General features: G+C 42.5%; 1 protein-coding gene across 1 annotated transcript in view; it reads left to right on the top strand.

Annotated features, from left to right (window-relative positions):
• The window catches only part of ADGRB3 (adhesion G protein-coupled receptor B3), a 918,092-nt gene that overhangs the window by 316,550 nt on the left and 576,966 nt on the right, over positions 1-24,576 (top strand). The window contains exon 3 of the mRNA XM_066604215.1: positions 1,778-1,939. Within this exon, the coding sequence (XP_066460312.1) occupies positions 1,778-1,939 (162 nt within the window). The remainder of the gene's footprint in view (positions 1-1,777; positions 1,940-24,576) is intronic.

Consider the following 24,576-nt stretch of genomic DNA (forward strand, 5'->3'; position numbering starts at 1 on the left):
TGCCTGTGATTGGCTGAGTGCTTAGCCAATCAGATAAGGCCTTTTCAGCTGGTGGGTATTTTAAATCCCTGCCTGCTGAAAGAGCTTCAGAGCAGTTCAGGAGCACCACATGGCTAGATGCGCCTAAGCCCCTCAGCAGCACAGAAGTGAGTATACATATATATTTTTACACATGCTAGGGATGATTTTTCAAGGAAGGGCTAATATTTAAAGCCCTTCCCAAAAAATCACTGCATGGGTTGTCGGCAGGCCATTGCTTTAAAACCAATGGCTCAAATAGATATGCGGTTTTGTGCTTGAAGATGGCATAGGAGATGGTTTGGAAGGTAACACTTGCCTGTTTGCTGATGACACAAAAATGTGAAATGTGGTTGATATTCTTGATGGTGTTTGTAAAATAGAAAATAGTTTAGCTATGAAAACTGTAGTTCAATATTTCAAAGTAAAACTTCTGATCCTTCTTATCCCTCTCCTCCTTTACCTTATTATTCTTCCTATTCTCCTTATCATCATCAGGAGAAAAAAGCAGGAAGAGGTGGGTTCAAATTTGACCAAAGACAACATTGGTGATAATGAACTCACTAAAAGTGTTGAAGAGGGGTCTGGGCGCTTTTCTTGGGTGTAAGAATATTACATGTTCTAGTCACTGGAATACTTAAAAAAGGTTGTTGATCCAGGGATTTATTCTGATTGCCAGATTTGGAGTCAGGCAGAATTTATTTTTACATAACATGAAGAAAATTGGCTTCTACGTCACATTTTTTTTTGCCTTCCTCTGGTCAACATTGTAGGATAATAGGCTGAACTGGATGGACATATGTCTTTTTTCGACCTTACATTCTATGTTACTATGTTAAAGTATAAAACAATGCATTTGTATGGAAATAATCCTTTGAGTATTGTATTGACAGTTTGTGTCAGGACTTCAAAAGAAAAGAGTTTAGGGGTAATGATTTCTGACATTGTCAAAATGAGGCTACAGTGTAGCCAGGCAGTAGGGAAAACAAGAAAGATGCTTGCCGCAATAACTAGATAACAACAAGAAGGAAGTAAATTGTTGTACAGAGCTCAAGTGAGACCATATTTGGAATACTCTTTTCAGTTTTAGAGACTTCACCTATTGAATTTTGGAAAAAATATTATGTTTCAAACTTGAGATGCAAAAATGGTGGAAATTTTCAAGCATCCAACTTATCAGTAGATATTTCAATAACTTAATATGCATATTACTAAAGAAAAAGGAAGCATAATTGAAATTTTTTAATATATTGAAGGTTTAAATAAGGTTTCAGAGAGAACTATTTTTAATGAGAAACTATACATAAGATCAAGGGGGCACAATCTGAAATACTTTGGGAGGAACACAAGAAACACTGTTGGAAAGCATTTCCGCTACGTGTGAACTTACCCTCAAACTTTATTTAAAAAAATATCAATGCAGTGATATGATTGGTTTTTTTTTTAAATATAGTATGTACATGATGATTGCACAACCACATCAAAGGTTCAATTATATATCTATATATTACCTCAGAAGCCAGTAAAATAGAAAAACATGTTATGTTGTATCAATGCCTTGAGAAATTCTTTCAGTGGTAGATAAAAAAAAAACGTAAAAAATGCAAAATATGGAATTTTCCCCTCCAGTCTTGAAACTCATTGAATGTATGTAACGCGCACTTATCCATCTTGCAGTTTATTCATATTGAACAAATGAATGTAGTAACAGAATAATTCTTAAGGCTATATTCATTTTTATTTGTTGTCTTGTATACAGGTGAATCTGGTGTTGAAGAGTGGTCCCAATGGAGTACATGTTCAGTTACTTGTGGTCAAGGGTCGCAGGTGCGAACCAGAACTTGTGTACCACCTTACGGGACACACTGCAGCAGCCCCTTAAGAGAAACAAGGGTTTGCAATAACACTGCCCTCTGTCCAGGTAGTGTTAGTAGCAGATCAATACAAATTTGGATGTTGTGAATATGTATGACGAAAAAAATCTGCGTTTTCTTTACTCATCACTTTTCCTTCATCATGTGTTATTTATATTCTGACGTATTTATAATATAATGTTTAACATTATCTAATTTTTCAGAGAGAAATTGAGCTTATGAAAGAAGGCAAATTTACTGAGGTTTTAAGTAATTTATTTTTTATTTCATGGAGTTATAATATAACCTCAAATAACCTCAAGCTATTTTTTTATGAGATGAGACAAGATCATTTCACTCATGGGTGGCTTCATTTAGATAAAAAAAGCTAACTGTATTGTGTTTGGTAATTCAAGATTTAGGTCAACTATACTTACTAGCATTTTTCATGGATGCTGTTTAGTCTGGCATAATTAAATAGTTTAACAGTATTATGGACTAATTAAGTTGTTAGCTTTCCATGAAAGTAAAATATCAATCCACATCTGCCAAAAACTTATTTAACTTGGTCTTTTTGGTTTGAGAGGGTACAGATTATCTGTAATGGCCCTTTTATATGGGACAACAGTCGGGTAAACGACTGCATGAGTGCTGACGTCAACGCTAGGGTCATCAGCCCTCATGCAGAGAGTTTACACTGATAGACTTTGGATCCTGGGCTTCTCACTAGAAGGTGAAGGACTGAGTGGTGAGTATTTACACTGAAAGATAAGCCCGTTCCAGCAATGGTTTTTTTTAGCTGACTGAAAAGTCAGCTTAAAAAACGGGAAATGAAAGGTGAGGGATTTTCGTGCATTTACACTGCACAATTATCACTCAAATTCATTAATTTAACCCTTTCTAATCAACTGTCTGACATCTAAAGACATTATGATTTAAGATTGTACAGCTCCGATGTTGGAAGACGTTCGTCAGGGTTCTCTTACTGTATATTGCCAGCCTCTCTGCTGTCAGAGCCTATCCAACGTGACACCTCATGCAGTACTGGCTGTAGCCAGCATATAGCGCCATTGTATAACGGCAGAAAAAGAGTAAGCCCCCTAGGAAAACCAGACTACAAATTGGATTGGAAAGGGTTAAATGGATTTTAATGCTGTCTTCACACTTGACGTTTTTAGCTGTGTTTTTAAACTGCAGCAAAAAAAACCTAACAAAAAAACTGCATGCGGTTTTTAAAAAACGCATGCATTTTTAAAAGAAAACATGCATTGTTAAAAACTGCATGATGTTTCTCAACAACGTATGTGGTTTTTGAAAATCACATGCAGTTTTTGCAGCATTTTAAAATTACAGCAAAAAATGCAATTGTGAACTCATCCTAATAAAGGAGATAAATTACAATTTTTAACTTTGACTCGACTATATATATTTTATTCATCTTATGAATGTCAAATTTTATACATTTTTATATGTAAATTACATTTCATTTCAAAACATGAAGTACTGCATATAATGCAAATTTCTGCCATAGTTTTCACCACTTTATACATATACTACTTTTCTGTTGAAACAAAAAGCTTTGGAAAAATGCTTTACTTTTAGATTAAGCGCGGAAGGAAGTTTTTCTTTTCTAAACATTTGACTAAGCAGTCAGATTAAGTTATATTAGAAATACAACTGATAAAACATGGACTTTAATTGGTGACAGTTACATGGCCAATGGTCTGAGGCTGTGTGATTGTATAGTACTGTATGTTTTTATAATTCTTAAGGACATAGCCTCAAAAAATATTTATAAGTACTACCATGTTTCCCTGAAAATAAGACACTGTCTTATAGAAATTTATGCCCCAAAAGAGGCACAGGGTCTTTTTTTCTTGTGATGTCTTATACTTAGCTAGCAAGAGCTGTCCAGGTCCCTGTCGCTGGTCTCCGCTGTTGTGGGCAGACTTCCTTGCAGTTCTCAGTGCCGACAGAACATTGCTTGCTGGTAATGGAGTTTGTAAACCCTGCCTCCAGCAAGTGATTGCTCTGATTGATTCTCAAGCCTCATTTCTCAGCCAATCACTGCAGTGCACGATGAACCAATCACAGCCATTCAATGCGATGGCTGTCATTGGTTCATCGAGCACTGCAGTGATTAGCTGAGGCACGGTAATCAATAAAAAACAATCAGAGCAACCACTTGCTGGAGGCGGGGTTTACAAACCTCATTACCAGCAAGCGATGTTTTGCCGGCACTGAGAACTGCACAGAAGCCTGCTGGAACTGTGGAGACCAACGGGAGTGACCCGGACGGCACCTGCTAGGTAAGTATTCCTTTATTTTTTTCATGTAGTGTATCTAGGGCTTATTTTTGGGGTACAACTTATATTTCAAGGCCTCCCTTACCACTTACCAAAAATTAAGTTAGGGCTTATTTTAGGGCTTGGTCCTACTTTCAGGAAAACACAGTATAATGTATACTGCTTTTGGCAAACATTAGATGGAGTCTTTTGGGAGTTAAAGGGGTTGTCCCGAGGCAGCAAGTGGGTCTATACACTTCTGTATGGCCATAATAATGCACTTTGTAATATACATTGTGCATTAATTATGAGCCATACAGAAGTTATAAAAAGTTTTTTACTTACCTGCTCCGTTGTTAGCGTCCTCGTCTCCATGGTGCCGACTAATTTTTGGCCTCCGATGGCCAAATTAGCCGCGCTTGCGCAGTCCGGGTCTTCTTGCTGTCTTCTATGGAGCCGCTCGTGCCAGAGAGCGGCTCCGTGTAGCTCCGCCCCGTCACGTGCCGATTCCAGCCAATCAGGAGGCTGGAATCGGCAGTGGACCGCACAGAAGAGCTGCGGTCCACGAAGACAGAGGATCCCGGCGGCCATCTTCAGCGGTAAGTATTGAAGTCACCGGAGCGCGGGGATTAAGGTAAGCGCTCCGGTAAGCTTCCTTTACTTCCCTGCATCGGGGTTGTCTCGCGCCGAACGGGGGGGGGGGGGTTGAAAAAAAAAAAACCCGTTTCGGCGCGGGACAACCCCTTTAAATGTCAGATTGTGAATACATTTATCAGGACAAAGTCTAAAATATATGCCATCAGGCACAATTTTTTGTTCATCATCTACAGTATATTCAGGCATAGTTTTGCCTTTCTGATTTCAGAGTTTGTTTGCACATGGTATTTTTAGTTCTCTAAGTTTAATGTGATTTCTAATTTAATTAGACTCAAGTAGTTTTAATGCCCCCTTCTTTATTTGGATTTGAAAGAGGTTTATTTAATTTTTTTGACTCTTATATTAGCTTTGAATGATGGTATAAACAGAAATATTGCGCAAAATTATTCATTTATCAGGGCACATTCAGGGTGTAGTCAGACGAGCATTGTTTACACATGGGAGGGAAAGCACCCTGCACAGCGCGCACCATGGAGCTGACAGGTGGGTCGGCACTCGCTGTCATTTCTTTTTTAGAAGTGCAGATTCTGCGCTTCTAAGGGCTTAGTCCCACGGGCGCATCGGCGCCCGTGTTACTGCAGGAAGAAGACGGCCGCACTTCAGAATGGACATCTCTCTGCAGCGCCAGGAAAACGAATATGTGACAGGCTTCATTGCCGGTCATGTGTTCTTTCTTCAGCGCTGCAGGGAGTTGTCCATCTTGAAGTGCGGCCGTCTTCTTCCTGCAGTAAGGGCTCAGTCATACAGCGCATCGGCGCATAGTCTACAAAATACAAGTCTCCACCAGGATTTTTAAACATTTTTAAATGCCTCTCATTGGCTGAGCGCTGTGACCAATCAGAGGTAGCGCTCAGCCATTAATTTTTTTTGCACAAAAAACCCCGCTCGTCTAACCGAGACCTAAGAATGAAAATAACAGTCCTTCCTGCTGTGTACCTGATCACATGCAAAGGACTGTTAGAAAGTTATTCCAAAGCTAGCTGTTATATAACATAGATACATAACATTATAGCATTTTATATTCTAGTAACATCTCCCATGTAGTGTAGTTGTACCTACCACCCAGCCAAAAAAAGTTAAATAACCAAATAACCACATATGATGCTAATTCAAATGTACCATAATGTTCATCTTATCTTTATATTGTTACAATGTAAGGCCTAAGTCAGACGGGCGTTTTTTCGCGCGATTTGCGCATGCGCATGCGTCCGGCGATTTTTTAAAACCATTGCTTTGCAATGGTATCGGACACATGAGCACTTTTTATGCGCTCGTCTGATAAATTATAGAACAGAAATCGCAGATCGCACCTATCTGCGATCTGCGATTCCTGTTCTCTTCTCAATATGCGCTCAATGGGGCCGGCGGCAGCAGCGCCGACCCCATTGAAAACATATAGAAGACAAATCATTCTTCTCTGCAACAGCTGTAACAGCTGTGGCAGAGAAGAATGATGTTTGCCCATTGAATTCAATGGAGCCGGCAATACAGCAGGTTCCACTGAAAGCAATGGGCTGCCGGCGTGCGCGGGATGAATTGTCGGGAAGGGCTTAAATATATAAGCCCTTCCCTGCAATTCATCCAGAAAAGTGTTAAAATAACACTGAGCCAATCAGAGGCAGGTCTGACTCACACCCTCTTCACACCCACTGCAGGCCAGCCGCGGGGACCTCCGGCTGCCGGGAGCAAGTGAGTATGTATATTTTTTTTATTTTAACACTTTTCTGGATGAATTGCAGGGAAGGGCTTATATATTTAAGCCCTTCCCGACAATTCATCCCACACTCGCCCGCAGCGCATTGCTTTTAATGGAGCGGGCTGTATTGCCGCTCCATTGAATGCAATGCGCTGGACAGCTCCGGCCCGTTTCTAATGAAACGCGGCTAGGAGCAGATTTTCGGGCGATTTTCGGGCACCGGTCACGCGATTTGCGGATGCGCATCCGTCATGCGATCCGCAAATCGCGCAAAAAAAACGCCCGTCTGACTAAGGCCTAATACTGTATTAGGCAAAAACACATGGGCACATGTGCTAATGCGCTTGCCACTTTGTAGCGTATTAGCACATGAACTTGGGTTTTTATTCTTCAGACTTCTCAAACTCCATGTTAGTATGCATGAGTTTGAAAAAAAAGCAAGTATCAACTACGTGCAAGAAAAATAGGCAAGGCTTATCTTTTCTTGAGTGTAGTATTAACGCGTGAGAATCCTGAAAGTTAAAACAAAACTATTGAAATCAATGGATTCATTTTGTCCTATTGTACAGTCGGTATTTTCACAGTCGTGCAATCGGACTAAGACACACCCATGTGGTTAAGCCCTTAAAAAGCTATTCACTGACTAATTTTAAATCCCCGGCTGCTGAATACTACTCACAGCTGTTCAGAGCAGTTCAGGAGGACTGCCGCCAGCCGTGCTGAACTCCGTCTGCCGGGACCAGGTGAGTATATATATATTTTTTTCTTTTTACACATTTCTGGATGAATTGCAGGGAAGGGCTTATATATTTAAGCCCTTCCCGACAATTCATCCCGCGATCACAGGCAGACCATTGCTTTCAATGGAGCAATGGGCTGCAATACAGCCGGCTCCATTGAAAGCAATGGGCTGCCGGCGATCGCGGGATGAATTGTCGGAAAGGGCTTAAATATATAAGCCCTTCCTGACAATTCATCCCGCGATCGCCGGCAGCCCATTGCTTTCAATGGAGCCGGCTGTATTGCCGGCTCTATTGAATTCAATGGGCTAACATCGTTCTGCCGGGACAAGGTGAGTATATATTTTTTTTATTTTTACACATTTCTGGATGAATTGCAGGGAAGGGCTTATATATTTAAGCCCTTTCCGACAATTCATCCCGCGATCGCCGGCAGCCCATTGCTTTCAATGGAGCCGGCTGTATTGCCGGCTCCATTGAATTCAATGGGCCAACATCGTTCTTCTCTGCCACAGCTGTTGCAGCTGTGGCAGAGGAGAACAATCTTTATGCTGACAGTGCGCGGGGGGGGTCTCACTCTTGCCACTATTGTGGCTTAATAGTGGGACCTGGGAACTTGAGATGCAGCCCAACATGTAGCCCCTTGCCTGCCCTATCCGTTTCTGTGTCGTTTCCATCACTTTCTTGAATTTCCCAGGTTTTCACAAATGAAAACCTTAGCGAGCATCGGCGATATACAAAAATGCTCGAGTCGCCCATTGACTTCAATGGGGTTCGTTACTTGAAACGAACTCTCGAGCATCACTGAAAGTTCGACTCTAGTAACGAGCACTCAAGCATTTTGGTGCTCGCTCATCTCTATGTTTTATACATTAATCATAAAGGTGGAGAAATAGGATAAAGCACTCTTATTAATATACACTTAAGGGCTCAGTCACACAGACACCGATCCGCCCGTGTTCCTGCATGATTAAGACCTCTGCACTGCACGTGCGGACGACTCTCCGCATCGCCGGAAGATAGAACACATGGCTGGCAATAGAGCCGGTTATGCAGAAAGTCGTCCGTATGCGGTGCGGCTGTCTTATCGTGCAGGAACACAGGGGGATCGACGCCCATGTGACTGAGCCCAAAGAAGTGAGGATTGCCCTCTTTCAATCATTTTCTGATACTCTGCAATAAAAAAAACCTTCTCAAGTTCATTACAATTTATCAAATCTAACCAGAAATATACATACATATATAATGGTAAATAAATATTTCAGAACACCAGGGCAGAATGCAAGTTTTCTGGATCATAGGGAATTAATTATGTACATAATAGAAGTATAACAAAGCAATGAGATCTGTGCGGTACAGTGCATGGTAAAAGGAGAAAGTCAGGAGAGGACAGCAAAATTTTGACTTTTACTACATTATGACAGCTTTTCTTTTACAGCAAAGTAATTCATTATGGTTAGAATTAATTATGATCCAGAGCTAAAAAAAAATGTACAAAGCATGTATTTAAATCAGACATCTTACATAAAACACATATTACATTCTGTATGTGGACCTTAGAATGTCCATGGTTAATACTGTAGGTTTGTACTGCATATTTTCTTTTTTGCAGAATTACACTCTTAAAAATGTGCTTGGGAATCTATTGGTTTCCTGCAGCCTTTGCTTTTGTCTCCAAGGCTGTCAAGGTTAATTTAAGCATTTAAAGATTAATAGACAAAAATATGTCAATTTAACTTTAATTCAGCAAGTTCCTGCTTTTGTCTGCTAATGCAATACATATTGATGCCATTTTCAGAGGCAAAGAAATTGTATGCAATGAGAAACCTAAAAACTGATGTATAGCTTAATTAGAAGGTTTTCAGTAACATTGTTTGTCATAACAATGACCTTCATACGTTGGCTACACAAATAACATTACCGGTGTCTGGGAATCACACTGCAAAGCAAATACCAAATTGTGCAAACTATTGTAGACAATAGAAAGACAATTTGAAAGTTGTGATACAAAATTATAATAATTATTTCCTTGAGAAAGAATAGAAAGTTGATTTATTTGCAAGTGGTACACAATACTGGAAGAGTGATAATCCTGCTGAATGCCTGGCTAGTATCATTAGAAACCAGAAACCTGACTCGGCTATCCATGGTATTACAGATAGGATGGGGATTATAGATTGCAAGCCAATGGCAAGATTAAGTTTAGAAGTCTTCACTGAATTCTACAAATAATTTTATTTCTCAGAGGAGGATTATCATGATCTAGAGGTAATTAAATACTGTATTTGGAAGCAATTTATATTCCTAAATTGCAATATACCCCAATTTTTAGATAACTTTTCAAAATTAGCAGCTTTAGTTGGGTACATGAGCAAAAACACCATATCAAGCATTTATCACCAATTTTCTTTTCTGTAGGCTGTATCACTAATTTTTAGTTCTTCATGAGCTCAAGGGTGGAGACTAGTTGCTCTGATGACTTCAACAGCATACACATGGAGAAAATAAATTCTGATTTCTAATTTATAAAGCATACACCGTATATATATATATATATATATATATATACACAGGGTTATTACAAATGATTAGAGATGAGCGAACACCAAAATGTTCGGGTGTTCGTTATTCGGAACGAACTTCCCGCGATGCTCGAGGGTTCGTTTCGAACAACGAACCCCATTGAAGTCAATGGGCGACCAGAACATTTTTGTATTTCGCCGATGCTCGCTAAGGTTTTCATGTGTGAAAATCTGGGCAATTCAGGAAAGTGATGGGAATGACACAGTGACGGATAGGGCAGGCGAGGGGCTACATGGTGGGCTGCATCTCAAGTTCACAGGTCCCACTATTAAGCCACAATAGCGGCAAGAGTGCCCCCCCCCCCCCACTGTCAGCATAAAGATCGTCCTCCTCTGGCACAGCTGTAACAGCTGTAGCAGAGAAGAATGATGTTTGCCCATTGAATTCAATGGAGCGGCAATACAGCATGTTCCACTGAATGCAATGGGCTGCCCGCGATCGCAGGATGAATGGTCGGAAAGGGGTTAAATATATAACCCCTTTCCTGCAATTCATCCAGAAATGTGTTACACTAAAAATATATACCGGCGTATAAGGCGACCGGGCGTATAAGACGACCCCCCAACTGTCACCTTATACGCCGGCAATACAGTGGAGCAAAGAATAAAAAGCATTACTTACGTTTTTAGATGATCTGCGGCGCTCCTGCAGGCTGTCACTCCCTCCTAATCCACGGCAGACAAGCTTTCTCTATGAAAGGCTTTAAATCCCTGCCTCCAGAAAGACACGTGCCTTCAGCCAATCACAGCCAATGACAATGATGTCATTGAATGGCTGTGATTGGCTGTGTTTCTGGAGGCGGGGATTTCAAGGCTTGAAATCCCCGCCTCCAGAAACACAGCCAATTACAGCCATTCAATGACATCATTGTCATTGGCTGTGATTGGCTGAAGGCACGTGTGCTTCTGGAGGCAGGGATTTAAAGTCTTTCGTGGAGAAAGCAATACTCTGCCGTGGACCAGGAGGGAGCGACAGCCTGCAGGAGCGCCGCAGATCATCTAAAAACGTAAGTAATTCTTTTTATTCTTTGCTCCACTGTATTACCGGCGTATAAGGTGACAGTTGGGGGGTCGTCTTATACGCCCCGTCGCCTTATATGCCGGTATATATTTTTAGTGTAACACATTTCTGGATGAATTGCAGGAAAGGGGTTATATATATAACCCCTTTCCGACCATTCATCCTGCGATCGCCGGCAGCCCATTGCATTCAGTGGAGTCGGCTGTATTGCCGGTTCCATTGAATTCAATGGGCAAACATCGTTCTTCTCTGCTACAGCTGTTACAGCTGTGCCAGAGAAGAAGGATTTGTCTTCTATATGTTCTCAATGGGGTCAGCGCTGCTGCCGCTGGCCCCATTGAGCGCATATAGAATGCATCCATAGCGAACCGCGGGAGGGGCCGACTTTTATGTTCGGGTGACACCTTATCTCCCCAGCCACTCACAGCAGGGGGGTGGTATAGGGCTTAAACGTTGCAGGGGGAAGTTGTAATGCCTTCCCTGTCTTTCAATTGGCCAGAAAAAAGCGCTAACGTCTCAGGGAAGAAAGTTTAAGTAACCCGGACACCGCATGGTGTTCGTTACGGATAACGAACATACCGAACACCCTAATATTCGCACGAATATCAAGCTCGGAAGAACACGTTCGCTCATCTCTACAAATGATCCTTCCAATTTGAAACACTCATAACTCATGTTGCATCACTTCACACAGGCTGTAGTCAAGTTCCTGCCATATACATAGTAGTGTATTACAACTGACTGATGAAATGGCAGCTGTGATCCGTCCTTGCAGATTATGCATGGTTGGTGGTAAAGGTAGCATGTAGACTCTATCTTTAACAGTGTTCTTGAGAAAAAAATCACAAGTTGTAAGGTCTGGGGGATGTAGAGGCCAGGAAGAAGTTCACTATTGTCAAGACCTGCATGGTCAAGCCATCCAATAATCAGCATTCAAACCCATTTATGACTTCTTTGTGAAAATGAAGAAAAAAGGAAGTCAGCCCCCCACTAGCTAGAGGGGCTGGTATTTATGTGCAACAGACCAGTGGTGATTGGCTGGCTGGAGAACTCCACATGCAGCCAGCTCAAACATCCCTCACCTGTGGAAGTGTGCTCCTGGAAACCCATAGAACTACAGGTTCCAGGAGCACAACCTAACACTGCACTTCCCTTTTTATTAGTAAAATGATTTTCTGTGAACTTCTGCAATAAATCAAGTTGGATGACCCCATCCGATTTTGCAAAATCGGTATGATTTTATCAGCCAGCTGATTATGATGAGCAATAGTAGTTTTGTATACGTTGGGGAGAAGGACGGGGGAAAAAAATTGAAATTCTGTCTTTTTTGAGGTTTTGTTTTTAAGGTGTTCACATACAGAATAAATAATAAGATAAATTAATTTTCTGGGTCAATTTCCTTAGAGCAAGAGTGTGACATTAGACAATCAAGTACTCACTCTTCGACTAATGGATATCTGTGCAACACCAAGACTAGTCTATTATAGTAAGGTGGTGGTCTAACCTAGACCTCTTAGTGACCTCTGTAAAAATATATATTGGTTAATGCAACCCGACAAGTAAAGTACAACTAAGTGAGAATGGGCTATGGACATATTCCTATAAGTGTTCTCTCCTATTGGGATGAATCCAAACAAGCAGTAAAGGTTTTTAGTATGATGAAAAATCTTATGGCAACTGAAAAGACATTTACTGTTGTTACAGAATATAAATGAAGATAGCAAATTGGGGCAGCAGCACTGAGCACTTGAGAAAGTAAAGATATAGAAAATGTCAAATGGTTGCACTTGCCTCTGGTATAATAAAAGTATATGCAGATCACTGTTTATTTACATCATCTGGGGATATTAGTTTTGAAAACTTAGGGTTACAAATCTTATCTACAGCTTCTGCAAATAGCTTATGGAAGAACTTTGTCCAGAAGATTTTCAGACTTGCTAGCAGTGTTCATGATAAGTGCCCAGGGAAGTGCCCTGTTCTATTGTTAGATGGGATTTCAGCTGCAGCAGAAGCCATATCTGTAGTGTGCCTAAGTATAAAATCCACAAAAGCAAGGTATGGTAGCACTTCTATGATTACCCCAAGAGTGGGTAATATCCATGGGTCTCACCACCCCAGACTCCACTCTATCTAAAATACGAAAATTACCTGCACGTACTGGAATTCTTTTATGTTGTTCTTCAGGTTTTATTAAACTTCTACAGGTCTCACAAATAACTGCAACATTAATGTTGTAGGCTAATGCCCTTTGTCATTCATCAATATAAGATGCAAAATGAATCCATGATTATGCAATGTTATAATGAACACTCAAGACACTGAATAAGAACTTAAATTTCCTGTTGGGGCAGGAAAAGAGGGCCGAAAGTCAAAGCTGAGTCACCTCGCTCTGTTGTCCTGTTTCAAGGCCAGTATCAATTGCAATCTGCAGGAATAACATTGCAAACATTTGTGCAGAACATTCCACACAGTTGGCTGCAGGATGTCCAATTCTCTACTTGGTGTACTGATGGATTTCTGAGGACTTTGTGTGAAACTTGCACATACTGCAAGTTTACTGCTTACTTGTGGATGGCTGGAAAAATTTTGCTTACAAATGCAACATTTTTTCTTAAAATTGGAATACTCCTTACAAATTGTGTGCTCGCTGGTTGGATCTTCACCTCACTAATAATAGACTAGTAGACTAGTAAAATCAAGGACACAAAAAGCTCTCGCATTATTGTTGGGAACCATTTTGTCTTATATGTGACAACTACAGCAGGATAAAAAAACAGCTCATTGTGATTGGCTGAGGTGCTCAGCCAATCACTGGCAGCTCTCGCCAAATGAATGACAGGTGAGAGCTGCCTGGGATTGGCTGAGCGCCTCAGTCAATCACAATCAGCTCTTTCAGCAGGTGGGGATTTTAAATCCCCACCTGCTGATAGAACAGCACTACAGAGCCGGGGACAGCGCAGAGAAGACGCAGCTGAAGGTAGGTGAGTATTTATTTTTTTTGTTTTTTACACTACTTTTACTGGATTTTCATGGAAGGGCTTATCTTTAAAGCAGGGGGCAACAGGTGGGAGCTCTCTCTCTCTTTCCCCCCCACTCCACACCGCAACTCCCCGCTCACCCCTGGCGCCCCCCGAATCTTTTCACCCGATTAGGCAGTTACTTGAAAAAAGCGATGCTCGATCGAGTAATTGCTCTAAACAGGCACGTTTGCTTATCTTTAGTGCTCGCTCATCTCTAATAACTACATTTGTCGATGTGGCAACAAGTTTGTTCTAATGTAGTATACAATTCTAAAACATCACTTAGTTATAGGATAGTAAATCATCTCCAAAATAATCAACATCAATTTAAGGGAAATAAGTAATGAAAATATTTTGTCAGCAAAACCAGATTAAAGTAAATTAACTTGAATCAGTTGTGCACATTACAAGCTTTTAAATACCCTTAATGGGCCTCATGCACGCCATGTTTATGGGTTGTGTCACATTTGCAAGTACACTGTATTTAATAAAAACAGAAATATCTAATCATATTCTATAGCTTGCCTTGCATTTTTGATTCGCATTTATTAGAACCAATGCTTTCCAATGAAAGCGGTCACATGTCCATTTTTTACATGCGAACAAAATTTGCACCTGCAAAAAATAGAACAGTGTTTCGCAATTCACACACGATCCTCAAATTCACACATATAGTGCGGCCCTATTGAAAGCAATTGGAGAGGATTGCTATCCCCTGCTGCAGCTGTGACAGCTGCAGCAGTGGATTCTTTGGATGTGAAACTTCTGGATGCTGATCACGGGCTTGACCTTGTTGTCAATGGGGCCAGCGGCAGCAGCGCTGGCTCTATTGAAAACTTATGCAGAAGATTGTTGTCCTCTGCCACAGTTGTCACAGCTGTGGCAGAGGATTTCTTCATCTCCACGGGGAGTCACCTTATCACTGAACACTGTGACAGTACTGTCACAGTGTTCAGTGACAAGGGGAATCCCCACAGGGATGAAGAATTTCCCCTCCACAGCTGTCACAGCTGGGGGGGCTTGAAATATAAATGCTACCTCGAAAATCATCCCTAGCTGTTAAAAAAAGTTTTGATCACCTAGAAACACTGTACAGCTCTTCTCCCTGGTCACCAGCAGTCTTCTTCTGTATTACAGTGGCTGGGGATTGAAAAATGTGATCAATCAGAGGCAGCACTGAACCATTTATTGAGTGACAGCTGAGCACTGCCTCTGATTGGTCACAGTGCTCAGCCGATCAGAGGCAGAGCTTTATTGAGGTGGGGATTTTTAATCCCCGGCCACCAGAATACAAAGAAGACTGCCAGGAATGGGGAAAAGATCTGGACTGCACTTCTAGGTGAGTAATTTTTTTTTTTTAACAGCTAGGGATGATTTTCAGGGTAGGGCTTATATTTCAAGCCCACAGATGTGACAGTATCCAGGGGTTTCACATCCAAGAAATCCTCTGCTACAACTGTCACAGTCGCAGCAGGGGATAGCGATCTGATCTTATTGCTTTCAATGGGGTGGCAGTAGCCCCGGCCCTATTAAAAGCATTAGGATGGCATCACGCTTCTCTGCCTCAGCTGTGAAAGCTTTGGCATGGGATGATTTTGTCCTCACTACAGTCCCCTCATCACTGCACACTGTGACAGTGCTGTCACAGTGTTTAGTGATGAGGGGACTCCCCATGGGGATTAACGGAACCCTCAGGAAGCCTCCTCATCCCCGCGTGGAGGAAGGAGTTAACAGCGGGACATTTGAAAGGTGCTTCTGGCCAGAAGCACATTTTAAATGTCCTGCTGTAAGCAGCGTGGAATCTGTTCTGTGCACAGGCTTTTCCATTAACTCCTGCTCGCAGAGGAGTCAATGGAAACTCCTGCAAAACGCGCACCTCACAAATGATACAATTGCCTTTTTATTCAATTTCCCACTTAGAAATTTGTAAAGGTTTTTCAATATATCATGTGGTAATATAATTAGTGCCATTAAAAATACAACTTGTCCTATGAAAAAAAAAACAAGCCCTCATATTAGGGCTTTTTTTTTGTAGGACAAGTTGTATTTTTTACCATATAATATATTGAATAACTTTTAGAAATTAATGGAAAAATTTAAAAAGCTATAATTTTTGAATTGAGGAGAAAAAAATTGAAAATGAAAAATCTGTGGCCTTGAAAAGGTTAAAACATTGGGAAGTTTTATCACATACAACAATGGCTATTATATTGTAAGAATCTAAATATAATACAAATTTGACGTTTTAAATTTAAATTTTTGGTAATATATGTTCTTTTGACACATTTACATGCCATATGCTTAATCACATTATTAACGCACAGTTATTATCTGCCCAATCTGTCTGCACATAATCCCTCAGCTAAATAGATTTGATTGCTATTTTTTAATGTTAATTGATAGTAAGAAAAATCTGATTTCTTACACTACCTAAAGAAAATAATTAAACTGCCAAAGAATCTGGTAATCCATTCCAAAGGAAAGCAATATACGCTTTTTTTGCCAGCTAAAGTATTACACAATTTATTGTTTTGAATGCAGAATGTGCAAAATACAGTATATGGAAAAGACTTCAGCCTCCATGTCAGAGGAATATCTCTTTTATCAAAAGAGATGATAATTTGTCTAGCATCATGAAACTCAATTTATCATTTGACTGGCATTTGTTAGAAAACCAATCACTTCTTTTAACTGGTTAAAGTAAAATGCTGGCTAATATATAATTATTTCAAAATCATTCCCTGAAATTCTGAGGTACAGTGACCGTAGGAAAATAAAGTCAGTGCTAGAGTCCAAGACCCCATGGTGAGAAGTTTCCCACTGTCCTTTAGTCATTTAAAGCAGACTTCTGTGACAGCTGCAGCAGGGGATAGCGATCCTCTTCCATTGCTTTCAATGGAGCTGTACGATATGTGTGAACTTTAGGATTGTGTGACCGCACAACAGGTGTGAATCGCAAAAAGCATTGGTTCTAACAGAGACGTTTTTTGCATCTATAGATGCAGGAAAAACACGCTCGTCTGACTGAGCCCTAAATCTGTAGTATGTGCCCAAAGTTTAGGATAGATGGCAGACACATTGCTTGAACCTTCATCTATAAGAGATAAAGGACCTTGCATTTCTCATTGTGCCTTTGAGCTTTTGTTTTTCTACAGAAAGCAAACAGCTCAGTGCATTGCAGGCTGAGTCCTGTTGAAGAGAATGGGACTCAGTACCAACCTAGACCACTGGACAATGTACAGAGCTGTCTACTTCCTGCAGAAAAACTGGTAGTAGTAGGACAACCCCTTTAAGTCTCAGGTCTTAATAACCAAACAATTTATTTTAATTTTTTTCAAATTCCAAGAGCCGTAACATTTTAATTTTTCCATCAACATAGGCGTATGATGGATTGATTTTACCGAGCTAGTTACTGGAGATGAGGGAACATGCTCGTTCGAGTATTAGCATACTCGATAGTGCTCGTTATTCGAGCGCGCACCATGCCGCACCATGCCGCGTTCGAGAGAGAGAGAGAGAAAAAAAGCTTGGCACCCGGCGGGACCATTGCAAAAATGCTTGAATCTCCCATTGACTTCAATGGGGTTCGTTACTCGAATAGAGCTCTCGAATATTACGAAAAACTTGACTCATATAACGAGCACCCGAGCATTTTGGTGCTCGCTTATCTCTACTAGTTTCATAGAATACATATAATGTACTATACACTGTTGAGCAATTATTGAAATATCGTGAGTACCCTACCTGATTTCCAAAAAATAGTTGTGAATCAGAACAGCCTATACTGATTCCCATTGATTTTAATGGAAATAAAAGTCATCTTCATGTACATACGCTCTTTTCTTCTATAAGTGCTCAGTGCGTTAAAAACAATTGCGCTATATAGAGCCAATGCTTTCCAATGGCAATGGTCACGTGCGAATTTTACATGCGCATAAAATTTGAACGGACAAAAGATAGAACATATGGCAAGTAGTGGTCACATGTTTTTTTAACTCACGCAGTGCAATCTTTTTTATGCGCGAATAAACGAGCGTAAAAACGCCCGTGTGGCTGAGCCCTTAATGTGGCTCAGTTGTTAGCACTGTTGCTTTTCAGTGATAGGGTCCTAGATTGAAATCCCATCAAGGGAAACATCTGCATGAAATTTGAAAAACTCCATGAAAATGTTGCCATTAATCAGATTTACAGCTCCAGCACTGCAAAGCGCTAACTGAGCCACCACACATGTCTATTCTGCTCAGAAGGAGGAGAAGAACAACAGCAAGCATAAACACAAAGAGAACAGACTACTCCCACGCAGATGTTGTCCTGGGCTAGATTTGAACCTACAACAACAGCACTGCAAAGCAACACTAACAACTGAGCCACCACAGTGGTCTATTCTGCTCTAGCGGAGAGGAATAATAGCAAGAATAAACACAGAGAACAAAAAATTACAACTAGATGTTACCTTTGCTTAGTTTTTTTTTTTGAAACTCAATTTTTTATTGAATTTTCAGGGTAACATACACGTTATCAGCAATATTCACATCACACAGGCATTGACTATTAACGTTGTCCATGTACCCCTGTTTTTTTATTAGGTAAGTTCCCTCCCTCTGTAGGCCGCCCCTGGTGTCTGGCAGCAAATCGAGGGGAGGGAATCGACATATAACACTTTGAAATATCTCTTGATAGAGTAAGTTGCTAAAAGAAGTAGTCCTAGGACTGGATAACACAATGTGTAGCTACAGAAGCCGATAATAGGGCTAGGACACTGGTGGAGGGTAGCAGGGGGGGAGGGGAAGTTGAAGGAGGGAGGGGGATTTGGGGGGGGGGGTTAGAGGTGCTAGGGTGCTGTCATGTGCCAATTCTCTCAAGGACGTTCTCTCCCTTACCTCCCAGTCATCGGAATTCCATGCTCCGGGCCTGATATGTGTCGCCGCTCAACGCCCGTGGTCCGTCTCCTCACTCCGGGTCTGTGTGCTATCACCTGTCCCCTCCGCGTCCGCTGGGCGCTGGGGGGGGGGGCACTGTCCCGCCTCTCCTGACAAGGTCCGAGGCCAGGTGGTGATGTTCAGTGGCTTTCCTTCTCAGATCTCTCCAGGGGTACCAGGTGAGAATAAAATCCTTCTGGTTTCCCTTCGATCAGCTCATGATTTCCTCATGGTTGCATATTAAATCTGCCTTTTCCCTCCACTGGTTAACTGAAGGCGGGGTTTGCTGAAGCCAGTTCAGTGGTATTAAGGCTTTGGCTGCGTCAATTAGTTGTGCTACCAGTTTGTTTTTGCGCGGGTGAAAGTGAGACGATGGTTTCCATAGGAAAATCATGTCTGGTGTTAGCAAAAGGGCAAGGGACAGAGCTCTCAAGTCTCTCTCGACCTCCCTCCACTATCCAGTGATGCCTGAGCATTCCCACCAGATGTGAAGAAAGGAGCCTATCTCTCACTCACACCTCCAACATCTATTGTGTGGGGCTAACTTATAACTAAAGAGCCATTGGGGGGTTTTGTACTACCTGACTAATAATTTATAGTGGCACTCCTGCATGAGGACGCAGGGGGAGAGGCCATAAGCCAGGCTCAGTATTAATTTGGTATCAGCTGTGGAAAGCGATATCCCTAGTTCTTTTTCCCAGGTAATCAAAAAGGTGGGTTTAACAAGCATAGGGGGCGCTATAAAGCTCTTTCTTATGATAGAGATTTTCTTCGAGCCAGGGGCATTTGTTTTCAAGGTGTTTTCGAAGTGCGTCTTGGGTCTGGTTGATTTGTACTTAGTCAGGTATTCGCTCAAAACTTTTTTAACATGTGCTTTTTGCAAGAAGGAGAGGGAGTTATTGGGAGCTAGAGTGGTCATGATTTCCTCTGGTGTCTTATGCGCTAGGTTTTGAATATCTTCTATTTTACTATTTTCAAATTGTTTCCAGATGCTCATAGATCCTGGGTCCTGATGGATCCCTACTAGTCTACCCAGGCCTCTGATAGGTGTCAGTGGCGAAGGTTCTGGCACAAGCGATTCCCTGAATTTATCCCAAGTCTCGCATGGGCCTCTAAGTAGAGGGTTGAACCCTTTTGCTCTATATTGCTGTTTTACTGGGAACCACAAGTCCTCCGGCAATGTGTCGTTATGGGAGGCCTTTGCTAGGTTCTGGAGTATCGGGTCTCTAGACGGGTGTGTCAGGTCCATCCAGTAGCTAAGTTGGATGGCCTGATAATAGTCCTGGATGCTCGGCAAGTCCATCCCCCCCTCTGACCTCCGTCTTGTCATTAAACTATATGCTAGTCTGGGTCTTTTTTGTCTCCAGACAAAGCTTGTAAAAAGCGATTTCAGCGTTTTAAAGAAAGAGGGGGGTAAGCGGATCGGGATCATATGCAATTTGTAGATGATTATGGGAAGTACGTAAGACTTTAGAATATTTTTCCTTCCGAACCAAGACAGGAGCGGGAGATCGTATGACCTCAGTAAAGATTTTATTTGAGGGATTAGTGGTTGGAAATTATGGAGGTATAGGTCCTCAGTCTTTTTAGGGAGCTTCACACCCAGGTAGTCTACCACCGTCTCTGACCATTTGAAGGGTGAACTGGGTCTCAACGACTCGCTTTGTGCCTTCGGGATTGAGATATTGAGTATTGTAGATTTAGCAAAGTTTACCTTGAAGTTTGAAAGAACTCCAAAGTCTTTAAGCATTGAAGTGAGTCTGGGGAGGCTCCTCTCCGGCTTGGTAACCACGATCATTATGTCGTCTGCGAATGCCGCCATTGACATAGTGTGGGAATGGACCTTCAGGCCCCTTATAATTGGATCTTGTCTTATCCATTGGAGGAGCGGCTCTATGGTGAGAATGAAGAGCGTGGGGGACAGGGGGCAGCCCTGTCGTGTCCCGTTTCATATATCAATTGGTGGCGAAAGGGATTCGTTGATTGTGAGTCTGGCATGAGGTTGTGAGTAGAGGGAGAAAATCGCTGCAACAAGGGCAGGACGGAAGTTAAACCTGAGCAGTACCCTCTCCATAAAGACCCAGTTCACCCTATCGAACGCCTTTTCAGCGTCAGTGCTGACAAAGGCCGTTGGTATTTCGCGGATTTGTGCATATTTAGCAGCATGGAGGAGTCTTAAGCAGTTCTCTCTTCCCTCTCGCCCCCGAACGAAGCCGGCCTGTTCAGGTGTTATCAAGTCTGGAATGTAATCGCCCATTCTCTTAGCCAAGAGTTTGGCCCAGATTTTTACGTCTTGGTTGATGAGCGAGATGGGCATGTAGCTACTACACTGCTCTGGGTCTTTGCTTTCCTTCAAGATGAGCGTGATGTGCGCCTCCTGTGCTTGTTTCGGAAGTGCTGCACCGCTCAGCAGGGCGTTGAACGTTTCAGTTAGTCTGGGGATTAATTGTTTCTTAAAGGCCATGTAGTAGGTTAGGGAGAGGCCATCCGGCCCTGGGCTTTTGCCGAGGGGGAAAGAGTTTAGAACGTCTTCTATTTCTTTTTCCGTGATCGGGGCTATTAATGAAGAGGCCTCTGCGGCTTCCAATTCAGGGAGGTTAAGAGACTTGAGGAACGCGTCTATGTTTTCTATGGTGTTCTGTCCCGTTAGGGTGATCTCGCTCTCCCCCAAGTTGTACAGCTTCGAGTAGAACAACTGAAATTCTTTTGCAATATCATGTGTGGAGGAGACCGAGATTCCCGTCTGCGTTTTTAAGGAATGGATCGTGTTCCTAGTTCTAGCCTTCTTTAGTAGGGCTGTTGTGAGTTTGCTGCCTCTATTGCCATGAGCATAGTATGCTTGCTTGCGGTACATATATTTTTTATTATATTTTTCTGTGAGGAGACAGCGAAGTTGGTGTCTTAAAGCAGTTAGTGTTTCCAGATTATTTTTTGTCTGCGAGTGTTTTGCAGCCTGTTCTGAGATGGCTATTTGGGATAATATGTTATCTATTTGTTTTTGTTTTTGCTTTTTTACTTTGGATCCCAGCGCTATCAGAATCCCTCTCACATGTGCCTTGTGGGCCTCCCAGACCACAGGTTTTTCGACACTCCCTTCTGAGTTATTTGTGAAGTATTCCTCCAGAAGAGATTCTATCTTAGAACTTTCCTCCGGAGAGTCTAAAAGGGAGTCGTTCAGGTGCCATTTCCATTCGCTAGGGGCTGGTTGAGGTAAACATATGTCTAAGTGGACAGGTGCATGGTCAGAGACGGTGCTCGAGTCTATACTGGCATTTTTGATATAGGGTAGTAGGCCAGGTGAGGTGCACAAGTAGTCCAGTCTTTGGAAGGAGGCATGTACCTGGGAGAAGAATGAGAAGTCCTTGGTGGAGGGGTGACGGAGTCGCCAAGCATCCAGGACCCCTACCTCTCGCATGGCTCTATGCAACCTTCTTAGTTTTGTTTGGGAGATTTGGGAGCGGCCTGTTGACGAATCAAGTAGTGGGTTTAGGGTGACATTTAGGTCTCCCCCTAAGATGATATGGCCTTCCGCGAAATGTTTTAAAGTCTCAAGTTGTCTGATTAGCCAGGGAACCTGGTCTACATTTGGGGCGTAGAGGTTGGCTAATGTTAGTTTTATGTTATTGATTGATCCTTTTAGAAATATCGCTCTGCCCTCTCCATCCTGTAGTGAGGAGTCTAATTTGAAAGGGACCGCCTTATGGATCATAATAGCAACCCCTTTGGAAGCCGAATCTGGGTGGGAGCTATTAAAATGTTGTTGAAATCCTAACCCTTGGAGGGTAAAGTGTTTGTCTTTTTTTAAAGTGTGTGTCTTGTAGCATTAGGATTTGTGTCTTACATTTTTTGAGGAGATGAGCGACGTTGTGCCTCTTGCCCGGAGAGTTCAGACCTCGAGCGTTGAGCGATGTGAGGCGCACAGGAGTCATGGTGAAACCGGTCTCCCAGGTGAGATTCTGGGCCTGCAAATTCAGACAAGGAGAGAGAGGGGATAAGACTAAGTTACCTACTTTGCCAATCACCTAGAGACCTTGGCGGGTGTTAGCGTGAGAGAGGGTAAGCCAGAGGGGGCCAAGGTAAAGAAGGGAGGGAGAGAGAGGGTAAGAGTGGGAGGGGGGATCAGGAAGGCGGGGACCAGGAGGTGCGAACCAACTAATCAACCGATTGGTATCGGTCAAACACGAGTAGGATTGAAGGTGAGGCTGCGGTATTAGGGGACTATTCCAGCAATCGCCGAGTGCGCAGTACGGTCTCCCGATATTAAATATGTGACTCGTCCAATTGAGAGTCCTACTATTCCGCAGTCTGGAGGAAGCAGGGGGAGAAACAAGTAAGAATAAACAATTAAGTAACAATTAAAGTAGGCCTTAGCCCAGGTGGGGCAGGCCTCATCGCTGCCACAAGTCGTACTATCTATAAGTTTACATTAGCTAACATTAAAGTTATCAACTCGGTAAGAAAACGGTAAGACATCCAGGGAATGGATCCATCTTCTGTCAAACTTCTAATCGTCAAGTTTGCCGTGGAATCTCGGCCTTTCAGTTTCTCAGGTGGTTTCTTGTAGGGAGCCCTCTTTGCTTTTCCTTTTCTTTCCTCTAGGGGACCTAGTATCTCCTGAGTTCTGGCCAACCTCTCCAAAAGACAATGAGGGGAGTGCGGGGAACTCCGGGAGCGGTAGCCATGAAGGAATGTCAATTGGCTCCATCTCAAGGTTGTGCCAGCATTTCTGCAGATCTTCCGGTGTGTGGATGTTGTAACGACGGCCCTTGATGTTAAGTCCCAGTCCAAAGGGGAAGAGCCAGGAATACTTGATGTCCCTGGTTCTCAGGGCTTCAAGTAGGGGTCTCAATAGGCGCCGTTTGGCTAAGGTTGTCGGGGCGAGATCTTGATAGAACTGAATTGGCGCCCCATCATAGAGAATGTCCTTGTTGTGTCGAGCTGTATCCAGTAAGGCCTGTGTATCTGTGAACGTTAGTAGCTTACAGATTACATCCCTCAGTGGTTCCGAGCCACCGGGGGGGGGGGGGGGGGGGTCTCAGGGATCTGTGGATTCGTTCTATTGTAATTTGTGTGGCTCGTTCTTGGCCTATGAGTGATGCAAACAGTTCAGTCGCGACCTTGGGAAGGGCCTCCGTGGCCCATGTTTCCGGGATGCCTTTAATTCTGATATTATTTCACCTATTGCGATTTTCTAGGTCTTCCTGGAGAAGCAAGGCTCGGTTTAGCTGGTAATGTTGTTCTCTGACCAACTGCTCAAGCTCTGTTGAATGCACAATTATAGAGGTTGAGGAGGCTTCCAGGGCCTCTACTCTTCTACTTGTGTACTTGACCTCTTCTTTGATTTCTGCGAGATCCATGACTATTGGTTGTAAGGCTTTGGTGATCAGGTCTCTCATGAAGCTTCTGGATACTTGCTCCGTTTCTTCTGCTTCTGATGACGCTTCATCGTCTCTTTCTAAATTAGCACTGAAAGGTTCAGTGCTTTTTTGCTGGAGGGATGAGGGGATCTGGAGGATCTCTCCTTGAGGAACTTCTGCATATATGATTGGCCTTTTGCTGGTCGGGGTGTATTTAGAGAATCGCTGCTTTTATCTCTGTTATTTTTTCCCATGCTGCATTGGAGTTGACTCAGACTTGTTCATGCGACGAGGTCCGCCCCCTGTAATGACTTTTTTATCGGTTCATCAGGTGGGCACTACTGCTTGTTGTCTTTAGAAAGTAAGCCCTGGATGAGGCGGCTTGTTTCAGGGTCCGGCTGCACGATCAATGCAATCTGAGAAGCACG

The sequence above is a fragment of the Eleutherodactylus coqui genome, chromosome 1 (assembly GCF_035609145.1).
Source record: "Eleutherodactylus coqui strain aEleCoq1 chromosome 1, aEleCoq1.hap1, whole genome shotgun sequence".
NCBI lineage: Eukaryota > Metazoa > Chordata > Amphibia > Anura > Eleutherodactylidae > Eleutherodactylus > Eleutherodactylus coqui.